This window comes from Nannobrachium achirus (genome assembly GCF_963921795.1).
Source record: "Nannobrachium achirus genome assembly, chromosome: 1".
In the NCBI taxonomy this organism is placed as follows: domain Eukaryota; kingdom Metazoa; phylum Chordata; class Actinopteri; order Myctophiformes; family Myctophidae; genus Nannobrachium; species Nannobrachium achirus.
Window position 1 is genome coordinate 11,244,931 of NC_137810.1, and position 21,869 is coordinate 11,266,799.

Here is a 21,869-nt window from a genome sequence, read left to right on the forward strand (position 1 = left end):
TGAACTTTTTCTATACCACTATTGCATTATTTACTTTACATGATTATATCTATAAACTAATTTATAGAAAAAAAGAATTATATTGTCTTTTGAATGTCTTGTCCAATCTGCCCACAAGGTACAAGGCAGTGCCGGTTCTTGGACTCAGGTGGCCCTATGCAAGATTATTTTAGGTGGCCCCCCAGTCAATGGGGGGGCCACCTAAAATAATCTGCAGCACCAGATCGAAGATTTCTTTTTGGAGGCATATTGACTTGGCTCATGAATCAAGTAAAGGCAGCCAGGCTTGACTGAAGTTGGGGATTATGGGGAAGGAGGAAGAGGGAGGGGATATTCAAATAACACTAGTTTTTGGATAGGGGATACATGACATAATGTAACAATATATTTAAAAAAGAATCTTCTTCCTGTGATGTGGCCCTAAGCGACTGCTTATATTGCTTATGCCAAGAACCGGCCCTGGTACAAGGTTACAGCACACAGTATAGACAAGACCTTGAGTTATTGTGGAACTAGTTTAGGCTACATTGCAACTGTATCTACTCATTTATATAGTTAGAAAATATAGCCTACCATAAGGAGCTATTAGGCCTTTAGTCCCTAATAATTGCACTTTATTTTAATACATGGAACAGCATGTACTGTACACAGACATGTACCCGTACATGTGCAGGGTAACGTGGCATCAAGGGATTCAGCTACTGTTAGTGTGTTAGCAAGTGCAAAACAAGTGCCCTGAGTACAGTGGGTTTTGTTCTTGGTCTGTTCTTGGTCTGTCTCATTTTGAGTCAGTCAGGGACCCAAGTCCAAAAGCTAAAGGAATAGGGTTGAACCTGTGATGTCATGCCGTACTTTTTATTTCTGTTTTATCTATTCGTTTGAGAGGTCTGCTCTGCCGGAAACATCGCGGGAAAAAGTTGTGGCCATTTGTATATTCACTGTCAAGAAAATACTATACAGGAAAAGAAAAATATTTAAAAAAGAAACAACTCTTCTTAAAGTAGCACGTGAGGGGTCAAACTAGGGGTTCTTCATGATTCTGAATCCATTGCAAGCATTTGTTTTGCACGAAAAACATTCCTTAGGCTAAATGATGGCCCCCCAAAGTTGATGAGTCATCAAAAAATCATCACTTCACAGTTTTGGGGGGCTGACAGCTTTACGGCTTATTTACACAGGAACCACTTTATTATGTACTGTATCTCATATAACATTGAAAGACATACCAATTTTGAAGGAGGCTAGGGATTTGCACTCCTATAAGGCTTGCGGAAGGGCGTTCCACATGTTGGTGCAGGAGAACGAATTTGAGCCTTGTTTAGTGTTAAATCTATGTTGAACATGATTAGTGGAGCTGCCTCTGGTGTTGTGATTGTGGACAACCTTGACCTTTAGGCGGCCTACAGCATCTTGCAGTTTCCTACAGTAGGCCTAGTATAGGCCTAATCTGTCAGCTACTAACAGGGGTTCCATTCCATGCCTGATGCATATCAAATTGGAGGTCCTTGGAGTTAAAAAGGTTGACAATCACTGGTGAGGTCAATGTAAAAGAGCATGGGGTGTACAACAATCTTATAAATGGCACAGTCCTCTCTGTGCTGTGTCTCATGGATATGCATGACTTATGTGTTTGTATGTTTCCTATTCTGAAAACTGGGACATGAGCCATGACTGCCCCCTAGTGTCTCGTGATTGGTTTAGCAAATGCCTGGGCTCCTTGAGATACTGAACTAGCTTTAAAAAGTTAATCGAAAAGTGATTTATGTCACTCATACAGCTATCAAGCAACGACATGTTGGTCTGACATGCTCTGCAAACTGTCCTAACAACAATTGCAATATAACAAGATCATAATAATAATGATAATACTGTATGTAATAAAAATAAGATTAAGTAAAGATATAGAAAGACTAGGGGTAAATACTGTAGGTGCTGGATATACAAAGTGCAATACAAGGTGTACACATAGGCCTACAGTTTATGCACACTGTGCAAAAACACAATAAGGGGCAGATTCAGTGCAGGATTATTTGTTGCAGGATTGTTCATGGCTCTGACCATAGGCTCTGACAGCTTACCCCAGAATACAAAACATTTAAAGATTTACACTGGAAGCTACTTGATGAAAATACATCTGAAAGGTGACAAACAACTTTCACATAACTCCATGGTGGCTGCTGCCCCTCCTTATGTGAACAGAGGTGCGAAGGCCCGAACATCACTGCTTGCAGCTTTAATTTTATAATAATTCTATAGAATTATAGTTGTCCTAACAAACTCCTTGCACCCCGACCTCTGCCTGCACCAAGGTTATTACAAACTAACTAAATAACAAAAACTATAATTGTGTTTTTTGGCATTGTAGGCCTACATCTCTTTGCCTCTCTCTTGCTGATCAAATAGAAACTGCTACCTAACAAGTATCATATTGACATTTTTTGCAGACAAACTCACTACCTCATATGGTAACACTTGCTTCATCTTTATAGAACAGATTACATAGAGAGCTTTTACATTTTTAGCCACAGTAAATTGATTACTTGCAATCTACAGTATAGAGAAAAAGGACCATATATACTATAGTATATTTACATGCAAATGCAATAAATGGTCAACACCAAGTTGCTATATTCTTTGTTTCCATGCAGTGTTATTGCAAAGAAAACAAACGTAAATAAAGCATTCTCACTTTCACACTGTTGATGTGAAAATTAAATTGTTTTAATGGCGCTGTCACTCGCTCTGCCACATGTTGTCCATGCCATGCCCAAATATGGATATATAATAAATCCCAAGTGTGGAGATACTCAAATACCATGTCAGCAATATGATGTCAGCTATGCCCAAATATGGAGTTACATGGGTACTGTCACTGTTACATCAGAATGTAATTCTATGTTATAAGCCTTGAGCCTAAAGGTTTACTGAACTGTGAGATCCTCTAGACTAGAGCAACATGGCATTAGCCACCTGCACCAGGATGATCATCGCTTCTCGACAGATGTATAAAAACCTGAATCTTACGTCACGACACTGCACCAGAATATGCAGAACGAACATGGCGTTATTGAGTGAAACACCGGTGCTGACAGGGTTTGCCCCCAGGCAGCCATACAGCACCAACAAAACCGTAAGGAGAACATTAGGTGATGTTCCCATCACTTCATCAATGTCAACAGCAGGCTGGAGGCTCACGGGGAGACCTCGCCGCTGCTCCCGGGTGGCAACAGGTGAAACGGGGTTCCTCACCCCGGTTAGTCACTTCCAGTTCAACATAGACAGGGCAAGGGCACACAGCAACCACACCAGTGGAGCCGGGTTCTCGGGTGAGGATGGCGGGGAGAGCTCTGGAGCTGTCATCATTAAGACAAAGCTGGGTTTGGAGAAGGAGGACAAGGACGCCATTGAGGAGAGGTTTAGACAGAGGCTAAACGACAGGACTGTCCCCCAACACATCATGGATGTTATCAATGAGGAATTGAACACACTGGGACTGTTAGACAACCACTCTTCGGAGTTCAGTATAACCCGTAACTATCTGGACTGGCTGACCAATATGCCCTGGGGGACAAACAGTGAGGAGAATTTAGCACTGCAACGAGTCAAAGCTGTTCTGGAAGAAGATCTTTATGGGATGGATGACGTCAAGAAACGCATCTTGGAATTCATAGCAGTCAGTCAGCTGCGTGGTTCCACCCAGGGGGGGGTCTTGTGTTTCTACGGCCCTCCGGGAGTAGGAAAGACCTCGATAGCCCGCTCCATCGCCAGAGCCCTCAACAGAGAGTACTTCAGGTTCAGGGTGGGAGGCATGACTGATATCAAAGGCCATAGTAGAACCTATGTAGGAGCAATGCCTGGGAAAATTATCCAGTGCTTGAAGAAAACCAAGACAGAGAACCCTCTCGTGCTCATAGATGAGGTGGACAAAATCGGTCGTGGTCACCAGGGCGACCCATCCTCAGCACTGTTAGAGCTTTTGGACCCCGAGCAGAATGCCAACTTCCTGGATCATTACCTAGGCGTATCCGTCGACCTATCAAAGGTTTTGTTCATCTGTACAGCCAATTTGGTTCACACCATTCCAGAGCCTCTCAGGGACATGATGGAGATGATTAATGTGTCGGGATACGTGGCACAGGAGAAACTTGCCATCGCAGAGCGCTACCTGGTCCCTCAGCTGCGTACACTGTGCGGCCTCACTGAGGAGATGGCCTCCATCTCCTCGGACGCCCTCAGTCTGCTCATCAGACAGAACTGGAGAGAGTCTGGAGTCAGGAATCTACAGAAACAGATCGAGACGGTGTTCCGCAAAGTGGCGTTCGGTATCGTCAGCGGAGGCGATAGCAAGGTAACCGTCACACCCGATAACCTGCAGAACTATGTTGGCGGACCAGTGTATACGGTCGACGACCGCATGTACAACGTCACTCCACCAGGCGTGGTCATGGGACTGGCATGGACCCCCATGGGCAGCAAACTTCTGTTCGTTGAGACATCGCTGCGCAGTCCTCACGCGGCGCCTAAAGAAGGGGAGGGGTCCCTGGAGGTGACTGGTCAGCTAGGTGACGTGATGAAGGAAAGTGCAAAGGTTGCGTTGACCTTTGCCATAGCGTTCCTCATGACCAAGGAACCTGATAACAAATTCCTGGTCAACTCCCACCTGCATTTGCACATTCCCGATGGGGAAACTCCCAAAGACGGGCCAGACGCCGGCTCCACCATTGTCACCGCTCTGCTGTCTCTAGCAACCAACCAGTCGGTGCGTCCCAACTTAGCCATGACAGGAGGGGTGTCACTGACTGGCAAAATACTGCCAGTGTGGGAGATCGAGGCGAAGATTAAAGCTGCTCGTCACGCAGGAGTGACCAGTGTAATCCTACCCGCTAAGAACAAAAAAGAGTACTTAAAACTGGAGGATTGGATTAGAGAGGGACTGGAAGTGCATTTTGTTGAACACTACAGCGAGGTATACCCCAAAGTCTTCTCACCGTGAGACATGCCCGCCAAAGAGTGCAAGCCCTGTTCAAAACAGGGTCATGCTCAAGCTCCCTCAGCCTCAGCCCTATGTTCCCTCACGGCTCAAGCTCCCTCAGCCCTATGTTCCCTCACTGAGGTTATGGTTAGGGTTTGGGTTTGGGTTAGGTTAGGGAGTGAAGACTTCAATATATTGTCCTAGGCCAAGTCAATGCCTAAGATGCAGTATAGAGAAAAGTGCTTTCGCTATCTTGTTTTTAAAAAGAAAGAATGTTGCAATTTTAAATTGGGCTGGTTCCCCTAGTTCATAAAATCATACAGGTCATCTTGTAGTTTATGTCCTGTGGGTTTTATGTGTGAGACTGTGCATGGCACGATGGTCAAATTTCGTGAGCCAGAAGTGTTCTTATTTCTGACCGCATACCAATGGCTTTCAGATTTATACATTGTTCATAACTAACAACCCTATTCTCCCCCAATAATAGATCACAGTTATTGTCCACGACATTGCAAGCGGCGCGAAGGCCAGCGGACCTTGCGGACCTTGGTCCGGGCCAGGGCCGCGCGGCCGGCGGAGCGCCGCGCGAGTTACGAAGCCGTGGTGAATGTAATCGTTCTATTTATGCCCAGGCCGTAAGGCCTGGGCAAGCGCACGATAAACGCCATGATAATTTACTTACTTACAATAAGCAGATAAAACATCACAATAATAAACAAGATAATGTGTCAGTACATCAACAGCAATTCAACAGCAGCAACAGCTATTCAACAACAGCAACAGCTATTCACTTTACATTTCAATAGATCTCCTTGGAGATTAAGTATAGTGGTCCTGACTTATCACACCTTGGGTGAGAAAGACGTCTGATGCCCCATCAGGACCCTTGTCCTATTGTTCCCCCCAGGTGTGAGATGTGTTGATGATTCTGCTGAGTTTCTATCTGCCTACTGTTCTAGGGACATTAGTCTCCCCTTCATGTTCAGTCCTGCTGGGAACATTGTGTCTAATTTGTCTATCCATCGTCTCTCATGGAATCTCCTTTGGCCCATTGTCCAATGTGGGTTATGTTCTAGCCCGGTCACAGAGTGGGCTTCTATTCCATGTGTCCTAAAGTGTCGTACAATCACTAATGTGTTTTGTTTGTCATTATTAATATTGTACTTGTGTTGGTTAATTCTATCTGCTATCGTGTTACCTGTCTCTCCTACATATTGTAGGTTGCATTTGCTGCATGTGATCAGGTAGACCGAGTTGGTTGTGTTCTGGTGTATGTTCTGTTTTATTTCATATAGGTCTACTATTTTTGTAGTTTTACTTTTCACCAGCCTTTTGGGTTGAAAGTATTCTGGTATGCGTGGTGGTCTGTTTGAATCCGCCAGTCTGCTTTTAACCAAATAATCCTTGAGATTTTTGTTCTTTCTGAAGGCCGATATAATTGTAAAGCCCTCCAATAGGCCCTCTGCTCTGTTCTCGAAATTTCTTTTCAATCTGGTGTTTGCTATTCTACTCTGTGTAGAGAAGGTTGTTACGAGGGCAATTTTTGGCCTTTCGTCCCTCTCTCTTATCTGTTGGAAGGTATCATATGCTTTTCTCAGAAATGTTCGTGAGTATCCCCTGTGTCTCAATGCGCTAAAAAGTGTTTTACAGGCTATTTTAAAGTCACTGACCTGAGTACAGATCCTCTTAAATCTTAAGAGTTGTGACTTTACTATTCCTGTGTAACAATGAGCCGGATGAAAGGATGTCTTGTGTAAGAGTGCATGTGTGTCTGTGGGTTTAAAGAAGACTTTCAGATCCAGCTTTTGGCTAGTTCCAAAATCTGGTCCCTTGAACACTGTTACGTCCAAGAAATCTATTTTCTCTGCACTCAGTACGTACTTGATTGTGATTGACCTGTGGTGTGTGTTCAAAGTGTTGATAAACTCTTTGAAGTCCTCTTCACTATAAGGCCAAATCCCAAAAATGTCATCCAGGAATCTATAATAGTGGCTTGGTTGTTGCCTGCATTTTTGTAGAGCTGTGTGTTCCCAAAGGCTCATATAAATGTTGGCAAAACTGGGGGCAAATCTTTTCCCCATAGCTGTGCCCTTTATCTGGAGATAATACTTGTTGTTAAATTCGAAATCATTCTGCGTTAAATTTAGTTCTAGCAATTCCAGCAGTTCTTCATCTGGTCTGCTGCTATCTGGGTACTTTTGGCACGTTTCTCTCACCGCTCGCAATCCAGCCTCAGTTTCAATGTTTGTGTATAATGAATCTATATCAATCGAGAAAAGAAAGGCATCCTGTGGAATTGAAATGTTCTTGATTTTCTCCAAAAAATGATATGTATCCTTAATATAGCTGGGATGTCTGGTTGAGAGCGGCTGGAGAAAGTGTTCTATGTACTCAGCGGTGTGATACGTTTCACTCGAACAATCACTTGGTACGGTACAGTCCAGTTTTCCGGACTCTTATGTATCTTTGGCAATAAGTAAAACACTCTAGGTCTAGGTGTGTCTTGACCCAGTAAATAGGTCTCTTGTTTTGCATTAATGTGTCTCTTTCTCCTCAGTCTCTGTATAATGTCTTTGGCTTTGATTGCCGTCTGTTTGTAAATCGGCTCTTCTAATTGTCTGTAATGATCAGGGTTGCTGAGCTGCCGTTCACCCTCCAGCAGATATTGGTGTCTGTCCATTAAAACAATGCACGACCCTTTGTCTGCTGGCTTTATAACTATGTCTTTGTTATTCGCTAATGATCTAAGTGCAGCCACTTGTAATTTCGTCAGATTGTCCTTTTCCCTAAAGTGTGCTGGGATACTGTTAATACAAATTTGGTCAGCTGTAATCAGCTGTTTTAGGCTGTTTGGGAGAATCCCGGTTGCGGGTTCCCAATTTGATTTTGGCTGGAAGGGTGGGATTTGCTCCTCGTTTCCTACCCCAAAGTGGGTAGCCAATTTCAGCCTTCTGTGAAATATTGCCATGTCTTTCTTGAGAGTTTTGGTTTGGATTTTGTAAATGTCTAGCGTAGGTACAAATGAGAGCCCCATTTCTAACAATTCCCTTTCATGTTGATTCGGCTGGAAATAGTTGGATAAATTAATGAGGTTACTCATTTTATCCGTATCTAGCCCCGTTTGATTTTGGCTTGTGGGGCTATCTAGTTTAAACACGCTAACCAATGGGTCAGCATATGTTCGCCTGTCTTGTCCTTCCAGTGGATAAGAGCGTCATCAGTTTCGAAATCCCTTTCATCTAATTTGGGAATGAAATTAGCTTTTTCTATCTCCATGTTTAAGTTTTCTAGAATCCTTTTTTCCCGATGGTGTAGTCTATCTGAATAGTTAATTAGTGGCATGTGTATCTTGGCATGTGGAAACGTATCCTGGGCCTTTGTGAAAATTGTCGCAATGCTTTTCTTACCTGAGACAGTGGTCCCTGCCTCCTTGTTGTTGATTCCGAGTGAAATAATGCAGTGCGCTACTTCCGTGTGGATTCTTGTTCTCTTCAGTAATTCCACTGCGTGGGTGAACTTCATTCCTGAATAGGACTCGATTTGTAAATCCTTTCGTGAAAAGGCCGGCATCCTAGCGAGGTTTGAGTCTCCAAAGATGAGTATTCTTCTGTCTGGTCGTAGTGTCCAGTGGTTTGTGCTCCCTTTCTTCCCTTTTCGGTGGTATCCTGGTTTCTTTAGTTGTTCCATTCTTCTCTCTGATCGTCTGTGATTGGTGTTGTTTTCTGCGGCGGGGCCCGTGCTTTCCCTTGGATCCTGGTCTGTTTCCTGTGGTCTTCTTGGGCAGGTTCTTCTGTTGGTTCTCTGTGGTTGTGGTGTGTTCTCTGGAGTCCTTCTTTCTTCGATGTCCTGGCTTGGTTCCATGGTGATTAAATCCGGGTCTTCTTGTTGGCTATTTCTTTTCTTCTTTTGTTTCTTCTGAGGAGGATTTTTTGGTGGTTGTCTCGTCAGGTCTGGGAAATCCTCCTGCGATAAGTGGTGCAGTTGTACTGCTGTTGTCCTTCTTCTGGTTGGTCTTGGAACTGTAGGAGAAGGGGGGGAGGGGGAACTGGAAGGAGGCAAGGGTAGGGAGGGTAGACACTGGGACTGGAAGGGGAGGAGGGGGGGATGGGTTTGTAGGAAGGGAGGGTGGTGTGTGTGTGTTCTCTGTTGTTGTGTTCCTATTTTCTAAGGCCGCGCTCACACATGTGCGTCACGCATCATCATCTTATCGTCTGAGAATGGCCACATACTAATGCATTGTCAATGGAAGGTTGTTTGTTTTTTTGTCGTTGCCGTGTCTCTAGCTCAACCGCAGCCTGTACGCTCTTGAAGAGACACGGCAACGACAAAACACCAAACAACCTTGCATTGAGAATGCATTAGTACGGCTCCCCCAGTGGCCATTCTCAGACGATAAGATGATGATGCGTGACGCAGATGTCTGTACGGCGCCTGACAGCTCTTTGATTTCTCGGGCCTTGTTTATTGCTGTTTCTTTCAGTCTTTTACCTAGATTTTTCTTTGCCCACTTGCTAGCTATCAGAAATGCTTTGTTTCCGTCTGTTAAGCAGAGGGCTAGCTCTTCTTTTGTGGTTCTGATTAGATCTGTGTAATGTTCTCCCAGCATTATCAGCGTTGTACTGCACCAGTTCCTAGCATTCCCTTCTATCCCTAGTGTTGTTTGTGGTGATGGCTGTGCTGGTTTGATTAAATTAATTAATTCTTGTGTTTTTCTAATGATGCCTATTGGTGGTCTGCCAGAATCAGTTACATTCTGCAGATGGTGTGTTGCGGTTATCAATTTCTTCATTACTCTAATTGTCTTCCTAAAGTTATCCATTTCTGCAGTGTTTGTGTGGTTGTGTGTGTGTGTGTTGTTCCTCACCCTACTCACCTGTTCGTGTCTGTTTGGTCTGTTGTCCCATCGGGGAGGCCGCTGTTGAGACTCAGGTTCCCTCCAACGTCCCACTCCTCTGGGACGATGGCCTGTTCCCTGAGGGTGCCCTCTGGGTCTGTGGTCTGTTCTGGCCGGTCCCTGTTGGAACTCTGGTTCCGGTCTGGGATGGTGGTCCGTTCTCTCAGGGTTCTGTCTGGGCCTAGAAGGCCCCCAGTTCCCCTGGTTCTCTGCTCTCCTGTGGTCTCTTCCGTGATGCATGCTACGTTTCGGACTGGTTTGTCCTTCGTCAGGCAATGGATCCTGTTAAAGAATGATTTGATGTTCCCTGGTCTCCAGTCTTTATGTGCTTGGAGGGGGCGGACTTTTAGTTTCAGTCCTTTGTTTGATTGGTTTGGTGGGTGTGGCTTGTTTGCCTTTGTGTTGTTCTCATCCAATGGAGAGTTGTTTTTCTCTCCTCTTTGTTCTGTCTTTAGAAATGATTTGAGGAGTTCCTAAAGTTTGGAATCTCCTGATAAAAAATGATTGAAAGTGATTGGACTATTTTCTAATTCTTTCTTTTTAACTCAGAGGTACTAGCAAAGGCCCTGCTTTCCACTACAGGTCCAAAGAGTGCGAGCCCTGTTCAAAACGGTTGATTATTCTTTGAGAAAATAGAAATTGATTAAGTCTGGAGAACGTCAGTAGATCATTTAGCCTAAATCAGGTTTAATAATAATAATAATTATTATTAGGAAATCTCATATAGTTTTGTTTTGGATCTATGCATATATTGGCCTACAGTGTTTTATATTTGTGACGATATTGTTTTATTTTGTTTTGTATAGCTAAATCAACATGCTTTACATTAAAACTCGATTCAGTCAAAATAGACAATGAAGATGGATGTTGATTATGCTTTGATTGCTTTGAACGGAGTCCTATGGGATTCCTTTACTAGGGATGAAAGATGCAGGAGCACCTCCATGAGGCAATAATCTGCCTCATGGTGGTGCTAGAAAAGGGCCATGTGAGAGCATGTCAGGGCTGGAGGTTGTGAGTTGCCATCCAAGGAGTCTGTGTGCAAAGTTTGGCATGGATAGGGGCAACGGTTCCGGAGATAAGAGTAGGGTGACGTGATGTGATGTGATGTGACGTGACGTGACTGACTGACTGACTTGCGACCTGACGGTCGCAATTAGTATATAAGCAAGTAAATATCTGACCATCCAGCCCCTAGGCTGGAACAGTTATTATAAAGTTGACACTAAAGTTCCTTATCTCATATTAAAGAGGAAACGATAAAAATGCTATTAATTCACATTTAGCCTTAATAAAAGTGAAGCTAGAAGTGAAACTTGTATTTTGATTGTTTAAAACAGGCCTTTATAGTTGTTCATTCATAAATGCACGTTGTGCCTTTTCCCTACAGTCTGTACTACTTTTCAATACTGTAGCCTACCTTACATGAAGAAATAAGCCAAACTGCATTTGGTTCCATTTTTACATGGGGTCTAATCAAGTAGGCCTACTTAATTAATACAGATGCCGTTTCAACTCTTCAGTATTTACTGCTATTTTCCTGAAAATGTCATGCAAATGATTTTTTTTAAAGGTTTCTTTCCCTGTTTTGCCGCCTTTCTAATATTTATGGAGAATGGAGCGTATTTTTGCAGAAACTCGCAAATGGCAGGAAACCACTACATCCATTCCCAATGAAAAGCAGAATCCACCTTCACAGGTAGATTTAAAATTTTAAGTCATAAAAATAGCAAAAATAGCTGATATAGGCTACAAGCTCAATGTTCTGCCAATCCCATGAAAATCTGCTGTCTTGCCAATGGCAGGACACGTGAAGTTTTGAAATGGCACATCAACTAGGCCTACAAAGGCAGAGTGCAGTAACTACGTTTTCGGACACACCAACTTATTTGTGTCGCCCAAAGGTCAAATTAGCCTTCATGATATTGGGGGATGAACAATTAGCTCAAGAACAGATCAGTTTAATATCACTTTTATGCCTATATCTCATTTGGCTGACCAGTTGTAACACTTTTACCCATTTTTTAGTGAAATTCTTGTACGTAGTTACTGCACTCTGCCTTTGTAGGGCACATACCTTCTAATCAAGTACTTAATTACTACTGGCAGAATGATGTTGCTCCAGTAGTGTTTATTCATTCATTTTTAAGGGATGATATGTAGGCTACTGATCTTTGAATATATGTATGTAGTTGTTAAGCAATTGTAACTTAAATTCTGCTTCTGTGGGTCCCTGGATTATTTTGAGATGGGGGTCCGTGGCCAAATAAATTACATTTTGGGGGTCCTTGACATAAAATGTCAAATGTTTGAGCACCACTGATATACAAACAAAGGTTTTTCAGAAACCTGTTAGGATTTTGGAGATATTTATAGAATCGGTGCCAATATATTCAAAGACTTATTAAAATTGTTGTTTTTCTTCAAAAATAGCAGATCAAAGATTTCGCTGTGAGCTTGTATATCTGCTATTTTTTAATAGTTAAAGATAAAAAAATGTAGAGTTACACAATTGTGTTGCAGGTGGGTGATACCATTACAGTTAAACACACTTACACCCCACATCAGATGTGTTGCCGTTATTCACATTGGAATCAGATTGTTTTTCTTTTTCTTTTTTATCACACCTGAACACGGAAACGGATTTCTGCAAAATCAGATTTGAACCACCACTGTATACAAGAGTCAGTCATAGGCCTATTAGTCGGCCACCCTCCCCATATTTCCATCGATTGGATCCTCCCAATCAATCACACCTGTCCTCACTCACTCATTAGAGGCCTTGCTATATATTAGCAGGCAGCCTGGCCATTCTTGTTTGGCAGCTGCAGCAGTAACATCTCCGCCTGAGAGTCCTCTGTCCTCAAGTCTTGGCAGGCCTTGGTTATGCGTCACTGAATATAAAGACCATAACCGACCGTGAAGAAGCCTCACTACCTCCTTGCCCGATGATCAAAATGCTATCCCGTGCAACGGAAAATAAACAACATAAACAGAACTCTTGTTGTTGTCCCACTGTGAACCAAAGTAGAACTCTGCTCAACAACCACTTTCCTTAACCTTGTTCAGACTGGGGAAACCAACCTGACAACAATCAGGTCTTGGCTACATGTTTCAGAATGTTCAGATTTGAGAGACAAACACGATTTGACTTAATAGCCTAAAACTCTTCAGAATCCTCAGCAGGGATGACTGATGATTAGGCAGTCACACCTGTGGCTACGAGTTAGTTTGGCACCTGAAAAATGAGCCATCCCCTCAAATACAAGTTTAGATTTGACATTTTGTTCAAGCCCAATTCTATTAAAGCTCAAAGCTTGTAGATATAATTTTCACATCAAAAATATATATTTAAAATTATTCACCCACAATTTTTATTCTAATGGATTGATTATTTTTTATAATCACTTAACTGATAGACACCTTTCTTAGGGTGGGCAAACAATTACCTCACATATAATATGACACCAGAATCCAATTATTTCTCAACAGAATGGACAATAAAACACAAATGTTTATTTAAAGTCAAATATATACAAATAAAACATCTAAGAACCAACATAGAACATACTGTAGTACAGGGTTCCCCAATTAGTTGGGGCCGAATTATGTCTACTAGGGTACCAAGCCGAGGGCCACAACATTGCGGGTGGCGACGGCGGCGTTCCTGCTACTCCAGCGACAATTCAGACATAGGCCTACTAGTGCAGTGTTTCTCAACCATTGTGCAGCGGACCTTTGGTGTGGCCTTTGAAATTTGACAGTGAAGTCACGATTTAAGGACTTTTAAAACCTGTTTAATACCTCAAGAAATAAAATAAAATAGACCATTACAGCATCAAAAATTATCAACAAACTATATAAAAACTGGTAAAACATTGGCCAATTTTCAAATAATATAAGAAAGAGGCAAACATTTTGAAAATAGCCACACATGCCATATATCTAGGTGTGCCCTGGGATCTTTTGGCTATGAAAAGTGTGCCCTGGCAGAAAAAAGGTTGAGAAAAACTGTACTAGTGTTGTTGCTGCTCTTATACCACCATTATTATAATTATTATGAGAAATGCACTCCTTAAAGTTGAAACAAAATAAGTTAAGAACCAATTAACCAGTCTGCTTGAAAAGTATGCATCTGTAGCAGCTAGTTGACAGTGCAGAGACATAATTGCCTTCCTTTGATCCATTGTTACTACTTATTGGCATCAGCTACCAGCTGGACACGAGTCTGACACAATCATCTTCCTTCTGCATCTGTGTCTGTCTCATTTCTACAAAAGCCCTTGAATATGATTGAAAATGATTAAGGATTACTGTGATTTCTTTTTTTCTTTTACTGGGGTTGGTGTGGGCCGGACAGAACCCCCCCCGCGGGCCACAAATGGCCCGCGGGCCGCCTATTGGGAAACCCTGCTGTAGTATATGCAATGGTTTGGACCAGACTACAATTAAAACTATGGCAGAAATGGTGCTGAACCTACAAACAAGAGTTGTTTAAGAATACGTTTTAGTCATAATTACGTCACAACTGAGAACTTACAATACAGCAAAATGACCCCCCAAAAGGTTAGATTTATCGCTCATGCAGTCTGGACCACCCTGTCACAACAAAATCCAAAAGTGCAACAGAAACATGGCCATATTGAACAATCAGAGAAACCATCCTTTTCCTGTGTGGAATATGAATGATAACTAACCAAGCCTTAAGTTATCTATGTCTTACTCTGGTTATCTGAAAGGTGTCCCAGCTCTAATACTGAACTAGTCCTATAGGTTCATCCTGGCAGGTAAATTAAATGGTAAATAGTAAGTTAATAGAGGCAAGTATACGGAGTTCCGACAAGATGGCGACCGAGTAGGACGCGTTTGTTGAGCTCTGTGGAGGTGCATAGTTTTCACATTTTTTAAGCCCATTTTTTACTGCCTTTATAGTTCTTTTGAGACTTTAAACGCCCAAAACACTGGTGAGCGTCTGTTTTTGCAGTTGTTTCGTGTTTCATGCCGAATACGATTAACACGAGGTCGAGGAGTACCAGGTCTCCGACCGCAAACGCTGACAACATGGCCGGCGCAATGCAGGGCGACGCTGACGCTCCGGTTACAAAGAGCATGCTGCGCGAGGTCCTCAAGGAATCACTGAAAGAGTTTATGGATGGTTTTATTCAACCCATGATGCTTGGCTTGGAGAAGAAATTACTGAAGAAGATTGATGACTTCGGAAAGGAGCTGCGTCCTGCAGTCGCCACGCTGAACACGACCGTGGCTGAACATGGGGAGGCCATTGAGAACTTTGGTTCCTCCATGGACAGTTTGCAGATGTGTATCACTGAATTGGAGAGAAGATGTGCTAATCTGGAGGAGAAGCTCGTCATAGCAGAAGACCGGAGTCGTAGGAACAACATAAGAGTGATTGGGATCTCTCCTGGGCTAGAAAAGGCTGACCCAGTGGCCTTTATCCAGTCTTTTTTGCAGAAAACATTCCCCGACGAGTTTCCCGACTCCCCCCCGGAGGTGGATCGTGCTCATCGGACCGGCAATCCACGTTCTGATAAGCCAAGGGCTTTCCTGGCAAGGATCCATTTTTTCCGGGTAAAGGAACGCATACTCCAGCTCTCCAGGAAAGCAGGCCAACTGACATACAATGGCAAAAAGGTGTATATTTTCCCCGACTGGTCTGCTGAAACATCAAAGAGAAGGGCAGCTTTCGGGCCAGTAAAGGAATTCCTACGTTCCATCACCGCGGAAGGAGTGAAATACGGAATAAGGCACCCGAGCAAATTCTGGATAACCGTGGATGAGGCGACTTCTACTTTCAACTCACCCAAGGAAGCTCTGGCCTTTTGCAAGGATAAGTTCAAGACTCCAGGTGCTGCGGACGGGACTCTAGCTACGCAGGATGATGAGACGACAGTTACAGAGAACTAACTTTTACCAGGGACACTTTTGCTTTCGTGATCGCGTGCTTTCAAACACATTCTGCCGATGTGATATCCTTTTGCCTTTAATGGACTGTTGGTAAGCTGGCTGGGACTTTGGAGATGACTTTTACGCAGCGTCTTTCTTTCCTCACTCTCTCCTCCTCCTCCTCCCCAAAGGGTGAGTTGTTAATGTAAGCCTACTTATTGTTTTGGACTCATCATCTGACTTGACGTTGTGTTTTCAAGTGTTTCGTTTCATAATACCTATTTTATTTGTATCGAAGAATAAGATATATTTTATTTTTTAACAAGATCTGTAAGCAGATGGGTGTTACTCGTTTTAATTTAGGTTACCGCAAGGAGAGAGGATTTAGGGCTGCTAAAGCTATAAGCATAATTCACTGTCTTTTTTGTTTGAATATAATGGACATTGTTCTTGTTATTATTGTATTCCTTTTCTTTGCTCTTATTGAGCGTTGTGCTGCTTACTATATAGGTCTAGAGGGTTTTATCTCTCTCTGTTAAGCTTTGTCTAACGGGTTCCGTGTCGCGGTTCAGACGGAGCCTGCTCTCTCTCTCGTCTTCCCTCTATGTCTCTCTATCTATCTCGGCTTTCCCTCTCTCTCTCTCTCTCTCTCTCTCTCTCTCTCTCTCTCTCTCTCTCTCTCTCTCTCTCTCTCTCTCTATGGCTCTCTCTCTCGCTGTGTGTGTGTGTGTGTGTCTCTCTCTCTCTCTCTCTCTCTCTCTCTCTCTTTCTGTTAGGTAATGGCGGCTATGTTGGTTGTTAGTTTATGGTTCGTTTATGCCTCCTAAAACGCTACTTTCTCGGGTAGGAGGGCGAGACTGGGCTTTGGCCTTTGTATTGAGTAATGTAGCCTACTGTTTAAGGTGAAACAGATATAAATAATATGGTCTAAATTGTGAAGGCTCCGCGGTTCCAGAGACCACTCGCTCTCCCGCCCTTTCTCTATGTCTCTCTACCTATCTCTGCTTCTCCTTTCTCTCTCTCTCTCTCCCTGGCTCATTGACTCGTTCTTTTTTTTCCTTTTTTTTCTAATCTCAATAGCTGGCGGATGTACGATCTCGTGGCGCGTTGGCTCTACGTGTTTGTGGATCCGCTGTCTGGGGGGGGGGGGGTAGTTATTTACCTACTTTACTTGTTGTCTTCTAAAATGTTAATTTCTTGATGGGGGGAGAGGGGAGCTCTGTATTGGGATATTTATTTTGTAGTCGTGATTGGGTAGGTTCACTGTTTGAAGTATGGTAGTTTACTGTTTAAGACGGAAACAGACTTAACTAATATGATTGACATTTATCTAAGTTTGCACTGGCCTTTTGGGCATGTACAGGGAGCTGTATATGGCGCAGTATGCATTATGTGTGCTGTGTTGTATATGGTTTCCTGATCATACATAACTGTGTTTTATGTAAATACTTATGTATACAGACTTTTCTTTTCTTTCTTTTTTTCCCCCTTCTAATTAGTAATTGTGGTTTGTATACATGGATGCATGGGGGGGGCTGTATGTGGCGCAGTATGCATTAACACTGTGTGTGCTTTGCTGCATATGGCCCCCCGGATGTGCTTTTAATTTCTATTTCTAACTACATATATAAGTGCATATATTTTTTATATCATATACACTGATTTCCTTTTTATTTATTTTTATTATTAATATTATATTAGTGCCTTGTCGTGGTGACAGCCTTATTTCCACTTATCTGTCACAAGTGTTTGGTTATTTGCATTAACGTGGCTTATAGGGCTTTATCACATTCTAGGTGGGCCTAATGCTGGACTGATTATTATTATTACAGTTGTTATAGTCCCCTCATTTTTTTTCCCTTTATTCTTTTCTTTTTTCTCTCCCCCTTCTTTACTAGAAATGTTAACATACCATTCTCATTTATTTAAGTGATATGAAGTGGGGAGATTGATCATAATTTGAGCGGATGGAATATTTGAGAGCTATTCAGCCACAAGAAGGCACTTTTTTGTTGTTGTTGTTTTTACTTTGGTGATCTGTTATATATTTACATAATCACCAGAGGGCAATGTATGGTTACTTTTGGGCAGTTACTTGTTTGCACTCTCTGACAGAGTGAAATGAAGGTTGACTAATAGGTTGATGGGGTGGGGAACTGTTTTTGTGCACTCTGATGCTAATGGGGTTTTCCCCCTCAAGCTTCAATGTTATGTGTTTTTTTATGTTCGTTTGATGTTGCTTTTTCCTTTCTGTTCCTTTTGGGGTTGTTTTGTTTTTCTGTGGGGAAGGTTTGTTGTGAGGGACCAACTAGGAAATTCTAAAATGTTCTACTGTGCTTGCTGTGCGTATGGTTTGAACCACAATTATGACAGAATATAAATTTCTAAGTTTCAATGTAAGGGGAGCGAATATACCGCATAAGCGAACCAGCATTTTGGGGGTTTTGCGATCTAAATCAATTGACTTTGCATTTATACAGGAGTCTCATCTTTTAAAAGAGCATTCCAACCGATTGGCTAATAAACATTATCGTGTTTTAGCCTTTTCAGCTGCTTCTTCCAAAACCAAGGGAGTAGCCATATTGGCTAGACGTAACCTTAGGTTGGATTTTTTGGGTGATTGGTCTGACAGTGACGGGAGGATAGCTGTTGCTAAAATCCGCTTGGAGGGTAAAATGCTAGCACTAGTCTCTGTGTATGCTCCAAATGTTTTAGACAAAGAGTTTTACAAATTACTAACTAAAACCTTATTGGAACTGACGGATTTCAAAATCATTGTTGGTGCTGACTTCAATGCAACATGGCAACATAACCTAGATAGATCCACTGGGGTAGAAAGCAGAGAACAAGCACTAGCGTCTGCAGAACTACGTGCTTGGGCAAACTCAACTGGCTTACTCGACATCTGGCGTTTAATGAACCCAACGGTTAGAGATTTTTCTTTTCTGTCGGGTAGGCATGCTTCATTCTCTAGGATCGATTACGTTTTTGCCCCTGTTAGCTTGTTTCATAAAATTGCCAAGGTAGAGTTGCTCCCAATGTCACTCTCGGATCACAAGGCGGTGCTGTGTGTTGCTTCACTGAAACAGGTTATAGATAGAGCTCCTAGATGGCGGTTTAACACCACACTGCTGCGCGATGCGGCATTTGTAGCTCAGTTTCAAACTGGTTTGCGCGAATTTATAAATATCAATACAGGCTCAGTTGAGGATCCCAGAATTCTTTGGGATGCAATTAAAGGCTTTATCAGGAGTAATACAACCCTCTATGCGTCCACTCAGAGAAAATTAAGGTCAGCCAAACTGGTGGAATTGGAATCTCGGTTTTCTACTTTGGATAATTCTCTCCAAAATAACTTTGATGTTAGTACAGCAACCCAGAGAGAGCTAGTTAAAAAAGAAATTAACTCCATTCTCAAGCGCCGCTCAGAATTTCAAATGAAACGCACAAGGCAAAACTACTATTTTAATAGTGCAAGACCCAGTCACTTACTGGCTTTACGTCTTAGATCCAATGAGCATTTTGCTGATATTGTTAGTGTCAAATCAACAACGGGAGCCATGGTTACAGAACCCAAAGAGGTCAATGCCACGTTTCGTGCTTTTTATGATGAGCTCTACACCTCCGAGGTCATTCACGATGATGCAGTATGCAATGATTTTTTATCCAACATACAGTTACCAACCCTTAGCGAGGCGGATGCGGAAGCCTTAGATAGACCGCTCCATCTGGCGGAATTACAGGAAGCTGTGCTCGCAATGCGTAGGGGCAAGTCGCCTGGTTTGGATGGGATACCCCCTGAACTTTATGCCATCTTTTGGGAAGATCTAGGTCAGCTGATGCTAGACATGTTTCGATATGCAATTGAAAGTGGCTCTTTCTCCAGGGATGTGAATGTAGCTATTATATCATTATTGTTGAAGAAGAACAAGGATCCCACAGATTGCGCAAGCTATAGACCGCTTTCACTTTTGAATTCTGATCTAAAAGTTTTTGCTAAGGTGCTTGCGCGTCGCTTGCAGGGTTTTATGACCACCTTAGTACACTGTGATCAGACAGGTTTCATAGGAACTAGACTAGCCTCTGATAATGCTAGACGACTATTGCATATCATCGATAGGGCTAAGGAGCTGAGGACCCCCGCCGCAGTGTTGTCGCTCGATGCGTTGAAAGCATTTGATCGTCTGGAATGGTCTTACCTGTGGGCTGTACTAGATAAAATGGGATTTGGTGCTTCATTCATACATTTTGTTAAAGTACTTTATTCTAATCCGTCAGCGATGGTCCTAACCGGTAAGATCTGTTCGCCGCTATTCACGATTGGCAGATCTTCAAGGCAGGGTTGTCCCCTTAGTCCTCTCCTTTTCGCACTTTCACTCGAACCCTTGGCTCAGACAGTGCGTCAGTCTGCAGATATTACTCCTGTTTCGATTAACAACACACAGCATCGCATTTCCCTATATGCTGATGATATTCTACTGTTCATTGAGAATGCACCACAGTCAATTACTCACGTCCTTCAAATTTTTGATCAGTTCAGTTCCATTTCCGGCTACAAAATTAATTGGACGAAGTCAGCCCTTCTACCTCTAAATGATCAGATGAGAGCTGCTATCCTGCCGCCCATAATCCCAGTAGTAAGCCAATTCAAATATCTTGGCATAGATATTTTCCCCTCTCTTCAGGCTATTGTTAAGAACAACTATGGTGACACTCTAAATAAGATTTGTCTTGATTTAGATAGATGGTCATCTTTGCCCAACTCTCTCCAAGCTCGAGTTTCAATCATAAAGATGAATGTTCTTCCTAGGGTTAACTTTGTAAGCTCTATGCTCCCTTTGCCACCACCGCCGCAATACTGGAATAAGCTTCACTCTTCGATATCTAAGTTTGTGTGGAAAGGGAAACGCCCTCGTCTTAAACTTTCTCTATTACAACGTGCTAGAGATGATGGCGGCCTTTCATTGCCCAACTTTAAATTTTATTATTGGGCCTTCACGCTCCGCCCCCTTTTAAATTGGTTTAACCCAGCAAATAAGGTTTCTTGGAGAGAGCTTGAGGAGAGTTTAGTGCAGCCTGTTGAATTGAGAGATCTTATCTATTCAAACATAACTACACATCAATGCAAAGTTCGCTTTGGACCTATCATTTCTCATTTAGTGGCAGTATGGAGGGCAGCTGAAAAGATGTGTAAGATTGATTGTAAATGGAACTTATTTTCCCCAGTGTTCAATAATCAAAGACTTTTAATCGAGGATCGCCCCATTCGCTTTCCAAGGTGGAGGGCTAAGGGGATTCGTACATTAGGGGACTTATTTGATAGAAATGGTTTACGACCTTTTCGAGATTTGTGTGACATCTTCAATCTGCCTGGAAATACCCTTTTTTTCTACTTCCAACTGAGAACGTCCATGAGGACCTACGGGGTCCCATGGCAAGCTCCCCTTAGATTGCACCCCTTCCATGAGTTTATCTGTGATGGTAACAGAACAAGAGGTTTGGTTTCCACCCTCTATGGTTTTTTATTAGACTGTAGTTATGGGCCCCTATCTGTTGATACTGTTTGGAGGAATGATGTACCAAATTTGGACCCTGACTTTTGTTGGGACACAGTATGGTCTAACATTAGGCTATCTTCTAGAAATCCAGACCATCAACAAATTCATTTAAATTTTGTTCATCGGACTTATTTAACTCCCCGCAGACTATGTGCTATGAGGATTTTGAATAATCCCAACTGCACTCTCTGCGCCTCAAATAGTATTGGTACCTTCCTTCACATGGTTTGGGAATGCCCAAATGTGTCGTCATTCTGGAATATGGTTGCCTCCAAACTTTCAACTATTTTTAGTATTAATATCATATCTTCTCCTTCTTTATTTTTATTAAATGACGTCTCACAGTTGCAACTAAACAATATACGCAAGCGCATCTTCTTTGCTGGATTAACGGCGGCGAAGAAGATGGTAGCTACGCGGTGGAAACCTCCTCATACGTTAACGTTTCGCCAGTGGGCCTTGACCTTTCTAGATATAGTATATTTAGAGCAGTCGATAGCAAGGTTACACGGAGCAAAAGAAGAAAACATTAATATGTGGT

The 21,869-nt window shown here is 42.6% G+C and overlaps 1 protein-coding gene across 1 annotated transcript; it reads left to right on the top strand.

Moving 5' to 3' along the window:
- Positions 1-3,058: 3,058 nt before the first annotated feature.
- On the top strand, positions 3,059-4,993 carry LOC308286119 (lon protease homolog, mitochondrial-like; the record flags this gene model as incomplete). The annotated part of the gene is made up of 1 exon (XM_080727075.1): positions 3,059-4,993. The coding sequence occupies one exon, from the start codon at positions 3,059-3,061 to the stop codon at positions 4,991-4,993; it is 1,935 nt and encodes a 644-aa protein (XP_080583201.1).
- Between the last annotated feature and the right edge of the window lie 16,876 nt (positions 4,994-21,869).